The 19,688-nt window shown below is 44.5% G+C and overlaps 2 protein-coding genes across 20 annotated transcripts in view; one reads left to right on the plus strand and one right to left on the minus strand.

Annotated features, from left to right (window-relative positions):
• Positions 1–19,688, plus strand: part of MED12L (mediator complex subunit 12L) — a 131,216-nt gene that overhangs the window by 36,458 nt on the left and 75,070 nt on the right. The gene's annotated exons all lie outside the window — the stretch shown is intronic.
• Positions 78–11,048, minus strand: P2RY14 (purinergic receptor P2Y14). Its single transcript, XM_013103499.5, has 3 exons — positions 8,137–11,048; positions 4,889–4,984; positions 78–3,351 (listed from the first exon to the last, which is right to left on the minus strand). The coding sequence occupies exon 3, from the start codon at positions 3,331–3,333 to the stop codon at positions 2,320–2,322; it is 1,014 nt and encodes a 337-aa protein (XP_012958953.1). The 5' UTR covers positions 3,334–3,351; positions 4,889–4,984; positions 8,137–11,048; the 3' UTR covers positions 78–2,319.

Below are 19,688 nucleotides of genomic sequence, written 5' to 3' on the forward strand. Positions count from 1 at the left end.
TGAACTGGGACTTCAGGTGTGTGACACCCTCTGGACTCCAACTTTTCTTTTTAAAAAAATAACAAAAACCTGTCTTTCCTTCTAATATGTAAGTCTTAGACTTAAATTCTATGGCCGATCAGGGATAGAGGCGTATGGATTTTGCAGTGTCATAGGTCATCATTCATTATTTTCTTGAATCCAAGCTTTGGAAATCTCATGCGTGTTTTTTCTAGAGTTGTAAACTAATTTACAGATTTAACAGCGTGTAGGGATTATTTCTGTTAAAAATTAAAATTCTGAACGTTTGGACATTTGCCGGAAGCAATTAAAATATATATCCCCACTGTACTATTTTTATTTAAGGTAAATGCTTTTACTTTACCCACTATCCTTACCTTTTTTTTTTTTTCCTTAAACCAAGCTAGGAGGGCTGAGGTACTGACTACAATACTGAAAAAGCAACATTAGCACTCTGTTGTAGTTGAGAATCCACAGGAATTTACAAGTCATGTACCATAGCCTTGTGAAAAAACAAGTTAAGAATGTCTGGTTTTAGGTTTAGTCATAAGATGAAAGTTCAGACCATATTTGTTGAGATGTTTGCAAAGCTTCATGATCTGGAATGATCCTGTGTTCAGTTTTGAGCAAATGTGAACTAATTTTATGGTGTTATGCTCACCATGCAAAGCCAATCTTTGCATAGTTTTATTTATTTTTAACTTGAAATGCAGGATTCAGTCTTTTTTTTTCCTCAGTCAGGCCAAACATCACTCAGAAATGGTCTACACTTCCAACACAAGTGTTTCAAGAGGAGAGGAAACATGAGAACATGAGACTACCGAGTTGTAATTGTTTATACTGCTAATTGTTTCATCCTATACCCCTGTCTATATATCTAATGTAGGTGATCACTGTTGTTTGTAAATTACAGGTGCAGGTGGTAGATTTTGCTGTAATTAAGGTTGCCGAGCACTTCTCATCATAAGCCACCAAAAATGCATTTAAGCTTTGCTGAATTTTTGACTTTGGGTTTGAAATCTTCCATGATGAATGCTTAGGCTGACCCCTAGGGATCGGAAGGGTGGTGCAAAGAAAGAATGGGGTGCTGGTGTGAGCAGCATCTCTGCCAAAATGGTTAAATCAGTTCTGAGGAAAAAGGAAAAATAACATCTAAACATGGAAAAAAGAAACAAAAAAATCTGGTGACCTATAAAACCATTAGGTGCCTTGTGGTTCGAACTGGGTGCACCAAAGACTTATGTGGGTGGTTCTGGTGTTGGGATTACTTCTGACACGTCTCCACCTTCTGTGTACTCAGCTACAGAAGACTTTTTTGGATGCTTTCTGGGGCTCAGCTGCAATAACTGCTATTTTCTCTCCTGAGCACACAGCATTGCACGTGCAGCCGGGCCGCGTGCCCACCTCTGCAGGGAGCCGGGCAGCGCGGGCCCCTCTGCTGGTCCCCGCCGTGGGTGGCGGTGTCTCGCAGCAGGGACAGGCACGAGGAAAGAGCCCGCTCCTGGTCAGTGCTGGAGAAAGGCGTCTAAAGACCTAGGCGAGGTCTGGGAAGCGTGGTTGCAGGAGCGATGGAGAGAGACTGGTGGCGGTGCCTCCGAGCTGGGGCCAGCTCCTCACGGAGCGGGCTGCTGCCGATGCACGGGGTGGGGAGAAGCTGGGAGAAAGGGAGGATATGGGAGTAGCTGGGGTGGGTGGGGAATGAGCCTGAACGTACCCTGAGCCCTTCTGCCTTCACTGGGCTTGTTTTTTTGGAAGGTACCATGGCTTTGCTCTGCGAGCTGGTGAATACCCACAGAACCTCCCCTTAGGATCTCGGTACTCTGCAGCTGGCTGGTAGAGGCCAAGTCAGAGAGGGGCTTGTGCTCAGCTTTTCATGCTGCTTTGGAGCAGTCTGCTCCAGTCGAGGTGGGACAATCAGTCATTCCCAGGCCCTTCAGGCTGTTTTCCTGCTATGCATGTGTGTCGTGCCTGGCTTCACGAGGAGCACAAGATCAATTTGATGGTTAGGATGTTGGATAATCCTTTCAGAGAACTGTGCACTGGAGCCCCAGAATGTTTTGTTCCAGTTATTCCTCTCTCTTTTTTTGGAGATCCGGATAGATCATATCACACCATAATGCAATCATAGCATCAGTTGAAATAACACATAGTAAATATACTGATAGCATGCAAAAATCTTTTTATAGAGAGAAACACCACTTGGTATTTTACTCAGAAACTTTTTTTTTCTGTTTTATTGCTGTTTCTCAGCACAGTGTCTTTCTGAGACATTGTGTTCTTGAGTAACTTTCAAGCATGTGTTATTTTACAGACCTAAACTTACAGAATATTCACACTTTCCTGAAGCGTGTTTGATCTTCTAGATTTAGAAATGTCAACCTCGTGTGAAGTTTTCATCTTGAGGTGCAGTTTTTGATACAGCTTTTCTCTAAAAGGTAGGCAGAGGAAAAAATAAATAATGGGGTCAAGGCACACGTTTGCAGCAGACAACACGAGAGTAAACTCCTTTGCATAGAACAGAGTTCTTTGTGACTGGCAGTTGAACTGTGAGCTAGTTTGACTTAAAGTGTATGGTATTCTACAGAAGTGATATGGTACAAAGCAAATGACAAATACAAACATGATACTGAATATATTACGACTGGTTTTTCTCTTGGTAACGTCTGAGTTCCTTCTGAATTTTTTATAGGAGCTATATATTTTTTTTGATATTGAAGTATAAAAAATGATTAGTAGGAGAAAAACAATCCAGAAAATCCCTGTGCAAATGTAACTTGACACCTCGTGCCACTGTCTGCCAAGCTCGCTTTTAAGACCAATACATTTTCTGGAATAATTTGCTTTAGAGATTTCAGTAGTTAAAATCATATTTGGAAGGGATATAAACATAAACAATAACCATATGATTATAGAGATAACCTTACTGTAGTTAACCGTGTGAACAAAGGAGGTGAATAAAGGCTTTACGATTTTATAGTATCTGTCAAAACCTATGAGGCCAAAAAATGTTATTCCAATATACATGTTTGTATAAAAAACAACCGCAGAGTATCTGCACACAAACATGTTGAGCTGTGGATGTGCAATTTCTGAATCAGCAAGAATTTTGAAAGGAAACGTCAAGCTCATCAGGAGATCAGCAACAACGATGTTTTTGAGATAGACAATAAAACTCTTCTCACTAGAGACGTATAGAAAGATCCATGCTGCCACGCTGTTCAGCAGGAATCCTACTATGAAAATTAAACAGTAGACCAGGGGAATGACTGTCTTAGTTATTACTGTGTCGTAACTGCAGTTGTTTCCCGAGGAGTTTGTGCTGGAGTTGAACATCTTACAATATCTTTGTTCCTAGAAGCAGAGGAAAGATTATCTCAGTAAGATAAAATGGTGGTGTGCTTTCCATTAATTAGTATGAGATTTCTACTCTTGTTTCAAAGTAAACTTGGCATACTTCTGAGAAATCACATTTTCATTTCCAAGGGGGATGCATAGTAAGTATTTTCCAAGTGATTCAGTCTCACTTTTGGATGATATTCAAGGGCATGCTGCTGTTCTGAAAATCCATTTGTTTTTAGATTGGACTTGAGTCCGTTGTCTTCGAGACCTGTACCCTCCTTTTCTGTATATGTGAGCCTATGTGCTGGGAACTAAAAACGGGACTGAGCCACAATGGTTTAGTGACTCTTAAGTGCATTACATCAAACCTTAAGGACCAGAATGTATTTTTAGCACTGGTTTAACCAGGAAACATGTTAGGGATATAAATATTCCTTGTACAACTGTTCTGTTCTGTGTACAGTCATGGTAAACATGCTTCTGTTAGCCAAGACTGGGAATAAGTAGTATATGCACATATTTTCTAATGCTCACTTGAAGGAAAGCCTTATGTGCAGCTAGCACAGTTTGCTTTAAATTTTTACTTTTTGTAGCACAACATACAGGAGTCTGTGTATCAGCATGAAATAAAAGCTAGAACTGTGCTCTCAAGTCATTCAGACTTAAATTTTAGATGATCCCCATGAAGGGCCCAAGAAATCACATTTGCTGTCTGCTTTCCTTCGACAGAAGGCTTATGGGGGTGGATTACCCTCTGTAGCAAAGGCTGAACAAATACAGATATATTGCTGCTTCACTGGCAAATGAAAACTAAGGCAACTGGAAGCCACATACCACAGAGCTGGGTGGGGAAAAAAAAAAGAAAGAAAGAAAGGGAAAAAAGCCCAGCCTGCCTATTAGAAAGTGTTTTCCATGTTGCCACAATTCACAGTCAGTGGCCCCTGTGTAGCAGGTTGGAATCTGAATTCAACTTTGCAGTAACTGGAAATGGGATCTCTATTTCACATGGGTAGAATTGTTTCATTTGGTGTATTGTTTTGTGTATCTCTTTTGAAGATGCTATAAAGGCTGACAAACTCAGTTGCTGGTTTGGAACTTGCTTTCTAAGTGGAAAAATGGAGCATGAATTACCATTGCTTGCACCCAGAGCCTTCAGGTAATCTCTGCGTGGTTGTTCTCCCATAAGGAGACCTGCAGTCCTGTCTTTCAGTTTAAGCTCGAGTTGTTGAGGCATTCGTTTCTGTTTGGTTGGGTTTTCAATGGGAATAGATGGTGTGGTCAGTGGGTGTTGGAATAAAACTACCAGGTGAACAGGTGTGTTAGGATTATGTGATGATAATGGGTAAGGTTTGGGGTGATACTGCGGGAAGTAGGAGGATCTCTGGTTCTCTGCTTAAAACTTTATAACTACACTGTCTCTAGCAGCATGGAGGAAACCCTAGACAAATTTCAATTTTGGTGCTAGCACATTTGTCAACTGGCCATGGTTGATTAAAAAAAGGACAAGGCAGACTTTGTAAATCTTTTAGTACCAATGACATATCCTTACCTTTCTTGATTTCACTGCTATGGTGGTTTTTCTTAAGGTATTAAGGGTCTAGAGAGCCTTTCATTCTCAGGCACGGAGCCTCTCCTGCCGGCTGAGCTGTGTGGAACAGGACAGGACAGTTGTTAGAGCCGTGTGTGCTGCCAGGTAGGACAGTGTAACCCTGGGGTGCTGGGGGCTTCCCCAGTGCCTCTCCTGTTTAGCCCACCTAGGGATAAGTGCTGCAGGGGAGCCCTGGGCCTTTCAGCAGGACTTCACCGTTTGTCAGGGACAGAGCCACAGAGGCAGCAGCCGTGTTCAACCTGGAGCACAACCTGTGTGGGTAAGATCGGGGCCTTCTGTCCCTGTCATGTGCACCGTGTCATTTGTGTTCGTGATAAAATGTGTCTGCTCTTGCTGTCACCTAGTCCGACACGCAGCTCTTTCTGAAAGGCCTTGTCCCTACTTGCTCTCTGGAGGCACCCGGCTGCACTGCCCAGAGGAGCGGAGCTGCCGGGCACACGGTGGGTCCATGGGATGCCATCTCCTGCCGCAGGAGGTCACTGAACTGCTGCTTTCCTCCAAATCAGAAAGTCCTTTGGGGTTTTCTTAAGATACGTGACTTGCCAGTCCCAATGTTACTGCCAGGGTTTCTGTACTGTCCGTCCCAAGTGCCAAGTCCCAAGTCTGCTTTTTCCTCCCGTGTGCATCTCATCCCCAAGCCCTACACAGTCACCCCTTCTGTCAGTGTTCCTGCTTAGCATCGCCAAGCACTGTAGTCCCTTGGCTGACCTGGTGGGCAGGATCTCACCCTGACCCTTAACCTTGGTCTGTCTGCAGCCCTTTGCTTTGCACAGGACAGCAGCAGTCCTGTGCAAGTCCTGGACTTCTTTTCCTCCTCATTTCTACCTGAAGAGAGCAGCCAAGTTGCTCAGATTGAGAGAAACCGGCGATACCCTGTAGCCAGTCAAGTGTTATTTCAACAAAAAAAACAAACAAACATGGAATAAAGCCACCACATCTCTTTTTTGGGATTATATTGCTCCTGGCTGTGTGTATTTTTTTGGTTGGCTATATAATTCTTGCGGGAAGAAAGAATAAATAGAATTCAACTTATTCGTGTAACATGGCATACACAAAACCTTATAAATTTATGATTCTGTGTCTGTGTTTCTCATTCCTTGTGTCTGCAAAAACAACCCCCAAGTTTGTAGGTTCAGTGCATTCCCAACATTTCCTGCCAGTGACTAGGCAGAGAGGAGTCCCATTGGCATCCTTCAGAGTATGCAGTGTTGCAATAAAAATAAGTTGCAATAAAAGAAGGTTTTGACTTTTTTTTTTTTTTGGTTACAGTTGTAAGTGCATTCTCATTTCAAGATGGATGTAAAACATCTGTTTCTAAACCTGATGCAGAACTGAGTACTGAGCATTTGTTCAGTTTATTCCTCTCTTCCTTCTTTTCCTCCCCATCTGCTCTCCATTTAGGAAAAAAAAAAATAAATAAAATAGGCTGACATTTTCAGGGGACCTAGTGATGAGGAAAATGAAGTAACTTGTTATTTCCAGGTTAGATCAAAGCAACTTGGTCTGCTGCACCAGCCTGGGAAGCGGGCAGTGGGGATGCATTACGTGACCGGGGGACTGGTGGAGGTGCTGAGCACGCTGAGCACCCTGCCCTGTGGCTGGGCACATCTCCGGGGCTCAGCGCCCCCACGGATCACAGCGTTCCAGCTGCCCGAGCCGTGCTCCCTGTGCTGCCTTCCACGGGTGGCTTCTGGGGAGCTTGGAAATGACTTCAGCAAAGAACTTGTTGTTAACATGTCAGGAGATGGTGTACCACGTAAAATGGTTCATTTAATGCAGACAGCATTTGGCATTGACATCATTTTATAACAGGTTTTCCTGACCAAAATTTTTCCAGACAATTAGATCATATGTTATGTTTTCTCAGCATTTATGATTAATTTCTGGTGTTCTGAAGGACAAAGCCAGTGAGGAGAGCCAACTGGTATAAAGAGCTGTTGTAGATAAGATCATTTATTTGCTTGTTAAAATAGCAAGCTTTTGAAGGGCAACGTGAGCTCGTTTGGTTGTGAGAACACTCAAGGGGAGAATTTCAGTCTTGCAAAAACCACCAGTAATTGTTTCGTTTCTTCTTACTGTCCAGGGGTCCCTGTGCTACTTTTTTTATGTATGAAATTTAACAGCCTCATTTTCCTGATGAGAAGTTGAAATTTTCATTCTGTTTTCATTTCTGATTTTTAGACAAGGCTCTGAGCTCTTCTAAAAATGCGGTCTTTTATCTTTGAAAGATTAGAGCCCACATCGGTATCTGTTTGATTCCTGGTATTCACACTGAAACCTGGGCAATGCTTTGAGCTGTTTTGTATATGGAATCATTTTCAGATCTAACCCAAATATTCTAGGCTTTTTAATTAAGTCTTACAAAAAAATCTCCAAATCCTTCCTGTCTCTCATCAGTTAAATATTTGAATTCAGCAGCAGTGATTGTAAATGTTAGGACTATGGTATATGGAACAGTCTGTTGGTGATTTGCTTAGAGGACTAAAGAGACCAGCTTTTAGTAGCGATGGATCTATCAAATTTGGAATTATTCCTATACAACTGTGTCAGTGAGATATTTTAATGACTGATAGTTGTATTGTCCTAAAACTGGCTATTTAAAAGGAGACAAATGTCTCAGAAAAAATTGTTCCCTTTAATATTCTTTATTAATCGATCACGTTTTTTTTTTTAGTGCCATTTCTGATGTTTTAAATTAGTTATGTTTCTTTGATCAAAAATTAAAACAGAAATAGTTGCTTAAGAAGAATATCTTTTGCTGATTACACCTCAGCTGTTTACACAAATCCAGAACAATCCCTGTCTGTGCAGATCGGCAGCCTTAGGTGCAGCAGCTTTAGTCTGCTCCATGTCTCAGACTAATAGGCATTTGCCTTGTCTGTTGTATTTATTTACAGTTCAATTGTGTTTTAAGTAACTTGTTTGTGGCTTGCATAGCACCTGAATGATTTCCTGTTGTCCCTTGTCTATTATTCTTTTTTAAAATTACAGCAGTAGTTATTTAAAAGTTTCAAAAAAAATGTTCAAGAATGTTAATAACATACGCCTCTCCGTTACACATTTCTGTGATCTTTCACCTGGAAGGACTTTTCAGCTATCAAACAAATTTACAGAATACCCCTTTTACAGTTGCCTTACAACACGAATCACTGTAGGAACGGTGTAAGCTGCAGCAGATCGTTACTTACAGGTTAGAGTGAAGTCTCCTGTTTTTTCTGCTTTACCCATTGGGTTATTCCTTTGCAGCTGGGTAATCTGCCAGTTCTTTCAGTGAATGCTTTGAAATATTATCTTCATTATCTATGTTGATAGTGGTGAAGTTTCAGAATCGAGCTTGATCTCCAGAAGCAAAAAGTTGGTGAGCCGCTTCACCAAATGTGGTCGAAATGTCAAGTGCTACAGCTGGTCGGTGCTATTTTAGTGTACTTACACGTACTTCCACGAAGATCAGCTTTGAATTGGTTTCAAAAAAGACACATTTGTGCAGTTAGCCAAGCAGTAGGCTTAAGGGTTGCTGTTTTCTTTCTCCAAGCTGTTCCCAGGCCTTGCTGTGACCTTTTCTATAAAGCTTGCTACCCTGATAGCTTCTGTTTTTGTTAATGGGAGTGTCCTGAACAGGAGTTCATGTCGTGTTTGCTTGGGGCGTGCTCAAACGCCAAGAGATTTATTCTCGGGACAAGTGATAAATCCCTGGTGTATGGCTATTTTCTTTCTTTTTTTCAAATTATTATTATTATTATTTTTTTTTTCAACTTAGCCACACGTCCGTCTTCCTCCCTTCCTGTTCTTCCTATATGTTTACTGAGAGGCTTCAAAGCCAAGCACAAAACCAGCTGAAATATATGGTAAAGGATAATCAAATGTAATCTCTTATTAATCTGGGAAAGCATTGATGTTTATATTAAAGTAAAATTTGTAAATGGTATACAGTAGTGTTAATAAACATGTAGTACATGACTTGATCTTGGCTTCACAGTGCATGACCCGAGCCCGCCTTTGAACACACAATTTCCTCATGGACTTTCCTTCTGTGAGCATGTATGTCCTTACTAGGAGGGGCCCAAGCGTGGCCTGCTAATGCTTTGCTGCAGCGTACGCGTCCTGTACTCAGAGCCAAGGCTTGGTATCTTGAATTAATAGTCTCCTTAATTGCATTGAATCTCTCTCAGTGAAATAACGGTGATATCTTCAGAGACCTTAACAAAATTGCCTTTCATTATCGTGAGTGTTCTTATCCCTCTTTTATTTCTAAGACTCCCTGGTTGAAGCCATGATGGTCAATTAATCATTGCCTTCAGGTGATGAATTTGGAGGTTCATTTCATTTAGTGTTCTTACAGTGCCTTACATTTCATCTCGGATGAACTTTGAGCATTCAGCTTCTCTGAGAGTCTGAGCGCAGGCCTGGTGGGCAGCTGCCGTGATGTGGAGGTTTGGCCACCTGGGGACTGTGGAGGATCTGGGTGTCGGAGGCTGACCTCCTCCAGCGTCTGGGCGCCCTCCTCTCCTCGCAGTCCCTGCTGCACTACCACACCTCTGGCTCTTTCACCTGTGGCTCCCCCGGGGATTTGCCGGTAACAGCATGCTTCTCTGGTACGGTTCTCACAGGTTCTGCTGTGTGAAATGCCGTGTGCTGGTGGGCGGCAGCTTTAGCATTCCTGTCCTGCAGACTTCGTGTGTCCTGTCTCAAGTCATCAGGCTTCCATTTCCCAGGCAAACCGAAGGAAATCCATCTGACCTAAAGAGTCATTGCTCTTCAGATGTCTTGGGAGAGAAGAGGGTTAGGCTGGTAGCTCAGGAAGAAGCGGTGAGTGCCAGAGGTTGCAGGCTTTAACCCTGCTCTGGCTCGTGCAGCCTGGGGCACAGCCCGGCAGCAGGGAGCAGGCCCCGTCTGCCTGCATGGCTGCTGCAGTGAACCCGGTGGCCCGTGGTGCTTAGAGGAGTGGCTGCTGCGTCCCTTTCCTCTGTCCTGCTGCCCCGTGCCATGTCACGAGCGTGACCGTTCCGCACCCCTGCCCTGCACGGCCTGGCCCATTTTGTTCCCTGTGCCAGCTGCTTTCCTGCTCGTCCGGCATCCTCACGGTCCTGTGTTCTGCTCAGGCCCTCTCCTCTCTCTGCTGGGGGCTCGAAGGGGCCCATTTTCCTGCTTCCCTGCTCTATGCGGGTGTCACGCGCTGCAGACAGGGGCTGCGAGCAGCCAGGGGGAGCAGCATTGTCCCGGTGCTTTGCCAGACCCGGGGGCAGTTCGCAGGGGGTGGCGGCGGTGCTGACACGCGTCCCCTTACCAGGGCTCCGGCATCAGTGAGCGTCTCAGGCAGGGCTGGGGTCCTCGGAGAAGCCTGGTGGTCGTGGATAGCACTTTGTTTAGCTGAAGCACGCTTCAGGAAGGTACAGATTCTCTTTGATTGTTCAGAAAGCAGAAATACAGCTTGAGAGGCATGACACAGGTCTGTGAGTCGGCAGCCGGGTTTCCTACAGTGAGCAGGACAGCACTTACTGGCAGCACACGCTGTTCCTTCTTACAGCTGGGTCTGTGGTCTGAGATGCGGTCCCGAGTTTAGTCCGGGCTTGGCAGTAGACCAGGCCACCAGCTTTGTGAAGACAAGCAGAGGTGTGCCGCTGGGAAACGCTCCAGCTCCTTGCCTGCGCTTGGCACGTGCCCAGCCCTGGCTCCCGATGGGCAAGGAAGGGTGCCAGGGTGCCGCCGTCTCCTCAGGAGAGTCCTGCCCAGTGCCGGGGCTGCCCGACGTACCGGTGGCCCCGCTGCAGCCGGGTGCTCTGAGCGCTGCCCGGCCCAGGCAGCTCGCCCCAGGGCGAGTCCTGCCCTGCTTGCTCCTCCTCTGGCTGGCGGTCCTCTGCACCAAGGCAAGGATCAGGCAGGATGATGCAAAAGGCTTTTCAGATCGTCCCCAGAAGGCACACAATCCAACTTTTCATCTCTTTCCATCTACCCTCTTGTCATGTTATTTATGGAGCAAGGAAGAGAGGAGAGGGTCAGATAAGGCTTTGGCTGATAGAAGAGCTTTACAAGCCTGCAGTTCTCTGAGGCAGGCAGGCTTTGTAATTTCTTCTGTAAAAACCTTTCTTTGTTTTTCTGTTTTATTTTTTTCCTGTTTGGTTGTGTCCATCCCCCCACCCTTCCTTTTTTTTTTTTTTTTTTTTTTTTTTCTTTCCCAGAAGCAGTAGCAGCAGAAACCTCAATATCCCTTTTGGGACCAGGATCAACTTTCACATTGTGACTCACAACAAACTTTTTCCAATAGCTTCCTCATCTAAACCTAAAATTGCAGTAAGTAATCGTCCATTTGTGTCCGGATGAAATCATCACAAAGGAGGAAGAAAAGTGTAGTTTGCAAAAACTAGCAAGTTTGAAAGGGAAACGTAAGGATAAGAGGAGCTTCTTTGCAAACCAAAACTGCCCATAAATTCCTCATCTGCTCCTGGACGCAGGAAGCTTGAGCTAGGGCTTTTCTCTACAGTGTAAAACATTTTCTTTTATGTTTTTTTCTGAAGCATTATGCTTTTTCTTGAGCTAGTTAGCAGAACTGCAGTGCAATCACAGGCCTCCATCTCTGAGCGGCTGAGTAATTTGTTATTTTTCAATCCATAAAATAGACCTTTCCTAGCTAACTGAGGTGGATGCAAATGCAGGTGAGTGGTCTGGACTGCGTGTGTGCTGACCGTGCAGTACTCCTGCCTTGGGAAAGCCAGGGCTGAGACCCCGCTGTCCCCTCCTGCAGTAGCTGAGCAAGGTGGTCCAGCAGCTTCGTCCTGTCCTGGGACTGCTTGTCTGAGCAGTCTTGCACTGCGGTCACAGGGAGAAATGTGTCCACTTACTTCTTAATCTGTTGTATGTAAGAGAGAAGATCTTAGCTTGCTCTGGGATGCCGTTGGTCAATAAGTACTCCTCAAGGTCATAACCAAATAAACATGAGGAAATGGTCACATTTGAGTTCTGTACATAGTTGCATACTGTCTTTCCTTTTGCAATGAAGATAGCTATGAAAACTTTAAGTCATGTGAATCTGTCATTCTTTTATTATAAGTTAAGAACAGTTAACTTCCGTGCTTGGCCTGAAAACTTCCTTTTTTAGAGTCGTAAAATCCAAATACCCTGATCCTGTGCTCTACAATGTCTTAGTCAGAAAGCCCATGAAATTATCTGTTTGCACTCAAAGTTGTTGCCCATTAAAATGTCTTGCGGCACTGGGGGGCTGGCCTGCTAGGTTTAAAAGTTTAATTCTCCTTACATACCAGAGGTTTCCTGGAAGCATCACATCTGGCAACCATCTCAGCAGTGCAGTGGCATGTTCCCTGCCATCTGCCATGCTGATTAGCTGATCCTGTAAGCCCCTAAATCTGCACAGAACTGAAAAGCCACCGCAGGGTGTGTGCGTGCGTGCCTTACTCTTCCAAGAAAGGAGTTGCTTCATGGAGAAACCTGCTGATTTCTATCCATGGTTCTCTGTTAGTTCTTGGCATTGCGGCACGTAGGAGTGTTGGTAAGCATGAAATCATTGCAGTAGTATCAAGACCAGGCTCCAGGACTGCGAAGCTGTAAATAGGAACTCCTTAAAAGATACACCAATCCTGCAGGAACTAAAGCAGAAGGTACACAGAGAAGACACAGATGTCATCTCTAGGTAGGAATGGTGTAAATCTGTCAGAAGATGTGCATTTGTCAGTGGGACAGAATTTGTGGTTTAGACACCTCTGGCTTTTAATGAAAGCACATGGATTGAATGTGCTCATAATACACAAAGTTGCCAGGGCAGGCGTCTGTAAAGCAGATGCCAATCTGAAGTTGTTGAATTCCAATACAAGGCAAATTCTAGGGCACTTTTGGATGCAAGGTTTTTGCATATTTGGGTTTTGATTACAGGTTATTCTCTGTTTGAAAGGCTTGATTTGAATCGACAGTCTGCCTTGAAAAATTCCTGTCTGCATAAAAGGGGTTCTCTGCGCTTTCTAGAACTTGCTTTCCTCGTGTCTCCTGTCAAATGTTGAGTTGCCCTAATGCAGCCTAGAAATGGAACTTTGATGTTGTGAAGTACTTCTACTCCTTAGTTTGGTTTGTTGTCATTTGGATATCCTTTACCCCACTGCTGCCCCCCGAAAGAAAAAAGAAAAAGAATGCTTTGAAACGGAAAGTGGAGCATCTTGTTCTTGTCAACATTAAAGGAAAGCTGTCTTGAGTAATGTGCATATGGTGGAGATGGCTTTTCAGCTGAGTGTAAGGATGCGTTGAGCAACACATGCTTTGTAAATTAGTGTTGGCAGTACTTTTTTTTTTAAAAAAACTTTGCTTAATAGCGTTCTGGAAGTGAGCACTTTCAGCTTTGATGTTGAGTGAGTGAATATTTAACGATAATTCTGCAGAGAGAGACTGCTTCTCTGAAGAAAACAACGCTAGCACCATATTTATGTAAAACTGCTGATTTAGACTGAGTAACTCAGTAAGCAAACTGATACTGCAGTTGATTTCCACTGTTTGCATTACTGGGGGTCCAAGCTTTCTTTAGAAAAGCTCGTTTGCTTCTTTGTGACACAGCGAAGAGCACAGCACAGTACTCCAAGGAATGCAGCATGCTTGTTCTCCGCACCGGCAGGCTTCGTGTTAACCCATGATGACTGTTCTGACTTCCATGACTTCTCAGAATAATGTCTGCTGAAACTTAACAAGATATTTTCATAACTATTTTTGTTTGGCTCTACTTATGTAATGTAATTCAGCTAAATTCCCAGAATGAGCTATGCAAAGGTAGTTAAATGCAGTCTGTCCTTGAGGGGAAGCTTAATCTCAGTTTTATAGAGGAATTTTTTTTTTTTTTTTTTTAGATTGAACGTTGCCACTTATTTCTTGCAAAGTCAAGGGTTGTTTTCTGTACTTCGCCAAATATTTCTGGGGAGTTGCACCCAAAGTATTTTAAAATAAACTGAGTGGGCATTTTGGATGGGCAGCATGACCTCGCTGCTCAGGCTTGCAGTCTGAGCCTTTCAGTCACAAACTTTATTGCCCAGAAGGAAATAAAGATGATGGTGCTTGCCTTTAATAGTGAGCGAGGAACATAATTTTGCCTATGTGTTTAAAATATTGAGGTAAAGGAGGAAGAGCTTATAAACAGCCCCTAAAAAGGGCCCTTTTCATGCTAAATGTTGAAGGCTGTTCCTGCAGCTTTAAACAGTCATCTTGTTTTCGGACTGTTAGGGATATCTCTTTTCTCCATCTTACTTCATCTGTTGTATCATTTTTTCCATTTTGTTTATTGTTAGAAGAAGAACAGTAGAAGCAGAACATGATTTGCCAGGAAACCAGAAGTGAAGTGTTAGTGGTCTTCCTCTCTGAAGATCGCAGGGAGCCAGCACATACTGGAAAGGGAAGGCAATTCTCAGTAGGCAGAGGCAACTCAGACACCAGCTGAAGTGCTAGAATGTGTGGGTGCTTGGTAGTTTCCCTGAAGTTGTGCAGGACTCATGATGCAGCTCAAACTTCATAGTATGAAATTATTTTAAAATATGGTAATATGTTGAAAGGTAGCGGAATCCAGGGGTGAGCAGCTTTGGGGATGACTTTTTTGTGTTGTATGTTGTATTATGAAATTATGTCATTGTAGGTTTGCTTAAAGGCATGACTGTACTTTTTGGTTTGCAGTGTCATCCTTGGTTAAAGCTTGCCAGAGTTGTTAAACTAAAGCTACTGACGTACGTCAGTCAAAATGCTGCCTTCAGTGTGAGTCTGAAGTCTGCAGCTCCACATGGCTGTGTGAGGTCTCAAATGAACAAGAAATGCAGAGCTTTCAAGTGCAAGCTGCAATTCTGTGATGAATTAGATGGTAGGGCACAGAGAGCTTTTTGCGTGCTTCAGAGAAGTAACCAGCTGTCCGGGGCAGAGGATTAAGAGCTCTGCGGGTGGGTAGGAAGTCTCAGCTCTGTGTGCAGTTTCACCCTGCTGGAATGGTTCTGGACATCAGGGCAAACCGAAGGGTCACTTCATTATGCAAACATGGATGTTTTTCCAACATACCAGCCAATTTTAGTATATAAGGATCTACAGATACAGCTGCTGTTTCCAAGGGGTTGGAAAGAAAGCAGTGAGCTTGATTGCCAGAAAAGACTTCTGCTATATATCGTATGCTTTTGGTGTCTTAAGAACAACTGATAATGTATTTTACCCTTAGCCATAGAAGTCTTTTTCTTTCCCCAAATCACACATCTTCTAGTCTATTTTTTTTCTTTATTAAAAAAATCATTTGAAGCTTTTGTTTGAGCTCAGTGCCTGTGAAAGGAAACCATTTTATAGTCCTGCTGATTGACTTCTACATCAGAACCAGAGGATACATGCTCACAGACAGACGGGAGGACACTGACAGTGTATCAGGGCACACTGCCCACTGAAAGGGCTCTGGTGGTGGTGGTGATGTTGGTCATGTCTGATGAGGCTGCTGACAGGGGTGGTAGCTCTCACACCTTTGCAAACAGGAATGGGGCTGACAGGTTCAGATTTGTTTTTTTCCTAAATGTGTCTTACCCCACCAAACTATTGCCATATATAAGCAATGTCTCTGTCTACCAGTCTTATTAGAGGTTTGTGCCTCATTATCAAAACCTTCTAATGAAGTACTCAGTGCTTCCAGCCCTACTAAATGTGAAACCACGCAGATTGTATTATATCTGTGGCCAGGCGCCGTGAATTGATTAAAGCAGGATGAACAAGATAAATATTTGTGTAGGATAATCCTGCTAGATGGCACGCTAATTACAAAAGCCCTGCAGGACTTACGGGTTTAGTTTTTAGCCTATCACAGCTTGCCAGCAAATATTTTCTGCCTCGTTTTGTTTTGCTGACTGGGAGATGCCTCTACATCGCTGTTGGGTAGGCTTCGGGAGCTGCCAGTGACCAGTCTCAGGGTGAGCTGGCAGTCTCTGGCCGTACCCTGCGGCACCGCTGTGGCTCCCATGCTCACGCTGGGTGTCGGGGTGGCCCGGGGGGCAGAGCTGAGGCTGTCCGAGGTGGGAGCCAAGGCACGTCGGAGTGAGCCCAGTCTGGGTGCACGCCACACACAGGGACAGCTGCAGAGCTCATGAGGCTTGGGCGTGTGTCAATACGAAGACACTTCTAGAACTTTTGGGGGGTTTTACTTTCCTTTTTTTTAGGTGTTTAGGAAGCTGCACTGGTGGAAAGCCCTGGCAAAGGTAACTGTTAGGAAAACCTCGAAACCAAAGGGCATATTATATGTAGTGACAAAAGTCTTGCATGGGTTGTGGTCTAGAGCTGTCTCTAAGTACATGTTCAAGTAACGTTCCTTCCACGGTAGCTCCGTGGCATGGAGATTCAATTGCAGTGTAATGCAAAGTTTCTGAAGTGAAAACTTTCACCAGTGTTCATGAATTGTGCGCTCCTTGCTTTCTTGGGTCTGATTTGCTGTCATGCCTCCACCTGAAAAAACACCTTGCACATGTTGTGTCCTGTTTAAAAAAAGAAAAAAGGAATCCCAAGCTTCATGATCAAAACTTAGGCGTGCTTCTGTCCTGGCCTGCTGCTCTGAAATAACAGCTATTGGTCAAGATCTGGGACTTTTCCTGTGAACTCTCTTGCACCTTTTTATTTCAACTTGGGCAGAGTACAGAAAATAAGGAACCCCAGAACTACAGCTGAAGGAGCGGGCAGTGAGTCATGCAAGGTCCTGGAGGGGCTGTAACGGGAAATAGCGTTAGGCCATTAAAACTTGTATCACAGGAGCAAGAAGTAGTGTGTGCGCTGCACTATGGCCCTGTGTCAAAAGCGAGCTGATCTGGGTGGAAAGCAACAACATGAGCTTCCAGCACATTATCACTTGACTCTTGTAACCCCAGTACTGTTTTTAAATGTTTTGTTTGTTTGTTTGTTTGTTTGTTTTAAATGGAGCTTTAGTTGAAGATCTAGCAATTTAAATAATCTAAGCAAGTAATAGACATAGAGAGGAATGAAAGTTCAGAACAGAGAAGGGGATGCTTCCACTCATGTAGCTCTTCAGGCGTTGCTGGAGTGGCTGAGGGGATAGGAAGACAACCAGACACCTGGAGACAGGTGGTGATTCTGAGAGGGGCTCAAGCTTTCTTGCTCTGTATGCATACATATCTCTGTGTTGCAGGACAAACAGTGGTTTGGGGTAAATCAGGATAACCTGTATGGTAGGCAGAGCATTTCAACTCAAAAGATTAATGTTGGAGAAGGCTACAAGAAAGTACAAGTGTGATGATAGCCACTTGTTTTGCGTGCTGAGCCCGTGGAAAGATCTGGGAACCCATCATAGCATGAGCTGTCTGTCTTAGCCTTGGGTGGTAAGCACGTGGTGAGTGTGCCGCGAGGGGGGACATGAAGATGAAGATGTTGCAGCCTCATAGGAAGTGATCTTGGTCCCTTAAAGCAGAAGACCAGCTGTCTGTACCTGCTGCGTCCTGTAGCTATGCAGATGTTGCAGCAGTGACGAAAGGTGCAAAGCAGAGCCCCGGGGAGGGGTGTGTGAATTTCTCGGAGTAATTGTCTGATGCAGTTTCATAAGCCATACACCCCTCTGTGATTCCCGATTACTTGTGTCGTAAAAGGGAGACGAGAAGCACTCGCTCATCACTTTCTTTAACCATATAATACCTAAGAAGGTCTTTGATTATTAGTGTCTTTGTGTACATACTGACCTCGCAGTCCTAAATATTACTATTTCGCAAAACCAGGCCAGTAATATGCAGTTCCACTTGAAGCTTAAGAGAATTTGAACTATGAAACCCAGTTCCCAAAATGGTTTTCTTAATATAGTTTTGTATATGCAAAAACCCGTAAGAGCACAAAATAGCAAATTCAGTCTCAGAACTAGCCTTTGATATTCTGTGTGCAAACTTGGTTTTCTACAGAGCTGATTGGAAAGTAGGGTTTATTCTGTGGTATTTTGGCCACTTACAGTATTTGTACTTTAAGTAGGATAAATATCCAAAGCACCCCTCCTTTCAAGAAGTGATCCCCCCTCAACAATATAAGTAGCTTTATAATACTTGTTTTAATTCAGCTATGTAATCCAAATATTATCTGTAGTACTTACACTTCAGCTTTTTCTCTGTGCTTAAAATGGAATATAAAACTAAACTAACTGCTGTTTAAAAAAAGAAGGAAACACTCATTTCTGTGTAATACTTCATCAGAGGTATTTTCGTGGAATATCTTACTTTCTTCTTTGAAAGCTGCAGTTTCATTTTTTTTTCTATCCTAAAGGGCAATTCCTTATATGAATAAGGCACTTGATGATGGACTATTGCCATCTTCTGTTTGTGCAATTTCACTGCGTTGCATAAGATGCATATCAAAAATACATCGCTCGTCAGCTCCTTGCAATCTATGTTTTTTAAGTTGGCTGCTTGTTTAGTTTATGAGGAGCTTTTACTCTGAGCAAATCTGATTTAATCCCCAGTGAAATAACAGGACAAAACGTTTCACGTAAGCATTGCTCAGTTGACCGCCCTAACTTCAAGCACACCCTTGTAGCCTTGAAAGGCCAAGTGTGTTCTCCCTGTGGGTCCCCCCGTGCTGGCTGTCGCGGCGGGGTCCTGCCTGCGGGCTGCTGGGCGCTGCCGAGCTGCGGCTGGCGCTCACGGGCATGCACCCGCAGCCACCCAGCTCTGCCGTGGTGTGCCCTGAATCCGCAGCGCTCTGTGCTGGCTGGAGTCAGCTCCAGCTCCTCTTGGGGCTTCCTGGGGCAGGGAGGTGTGTGGGGGGTACACCAGCCCTGTTCAGTGAGAGCTGCCCGTCCTTGTAAAACGAAGCTGTCAGAGGAGCAGGAACTCGTGCGTGCATCTCTGCACCATGCGGCAAGGTCCGTGCGCTTCCCGGGGCCGAGGAGCTGCTGCCACAGCCTTGTGGACCTCGCTCAGCCCCGGTCCACCTGGCTCCCAGGGTGTGCCCTGCAGCCTGCCCGACCTGGTGGTGGTGATGAGCAGGGGGATGTTGGCACAGCCTGCTGCGAGCTCCTGGCTGCCGACTGCTCCTCCTGACCGCTGTCGGCTGCTTGCGTGGTGGAGGCCCCCGGGCCCCAGTGAAATCTCTTGCAGTGTCCCAGTCACTGTGAGCTCTGGTGGGGACTCTTCAGGACTTCTGTCTTCTCTTGAGTAGTTTAGTCATTAGTCAACTCTTCCTCGTGCAGCAGATTCTGCGTTGGTCCTTTATTACTCCTTTTTTCTTGCCTTGGCTTTGGAAGCTCTCCTTTAGCGTTTCCTCCGGTCGGGTTGTGTCCCACAGCTTGAATAACAGCCCAGAGGTGCAGCCTGAACTGTCCGAAAGAGGATTTCACCTGCTTATCAGGGACTCTGTTAGTTTCCAAGAGTTGCATGCAGCCAACATAAATAATTTTGAACAAAATTTCCTGGTACCTTAAGTTTTATTCGTGCTTTATTAAGCAGGCATAGAAAGTGCTGTGAAACTGAGTGTTCAGCTTCGTGTCTATTGCTTGGTTCTGTCATACGAGTCTGTTAACGAGTGTTTTCTGTTGTGCCCTCCCTTAGCATGAGGGAAGTGAGAATCTAAAGAAGTAATGGTTTTTGGTTTGTTTTTTGAGAAAAGACTTAAACTAGGGTAGTATTTGAATTTCTCATGTTGATATTCTGAAAAGGGATGAGAAGCGCTGCAGCAGGCTGGGCCTGTGGAAAGGAGGCTGCTGCTGCTGACACAGGTGGTGGAGCGGAGCCGAGGAGCTGTCGGCAGGTAGCTGAGTGCCGCC

Source organism: Anas platyrhynchos, chromosome 9 (assembly GCF_047663525.1).
Source record: "Anas platyrhynchos isolate ZD024472 breed Pekin duck chromosome 9, IASCAAS_PekinDuck_T2T, whole genome shotgun sequence".
NCBI lineage: Eukaryota > Metazoa > Chordata > Aves > Anseriformes > Anatidae > Anas > Anas platyrhynchos.

Bases quoted from the DNA above. Each gene is read 5' to 3' on its own strand.
- P2RY14 (XM_013103499.5), bottom strand. From the start codon at position 3,333: ATGTTCAACTCCAGCACAAACTCCTCGGGAAACAACTGCAGTTACGAC.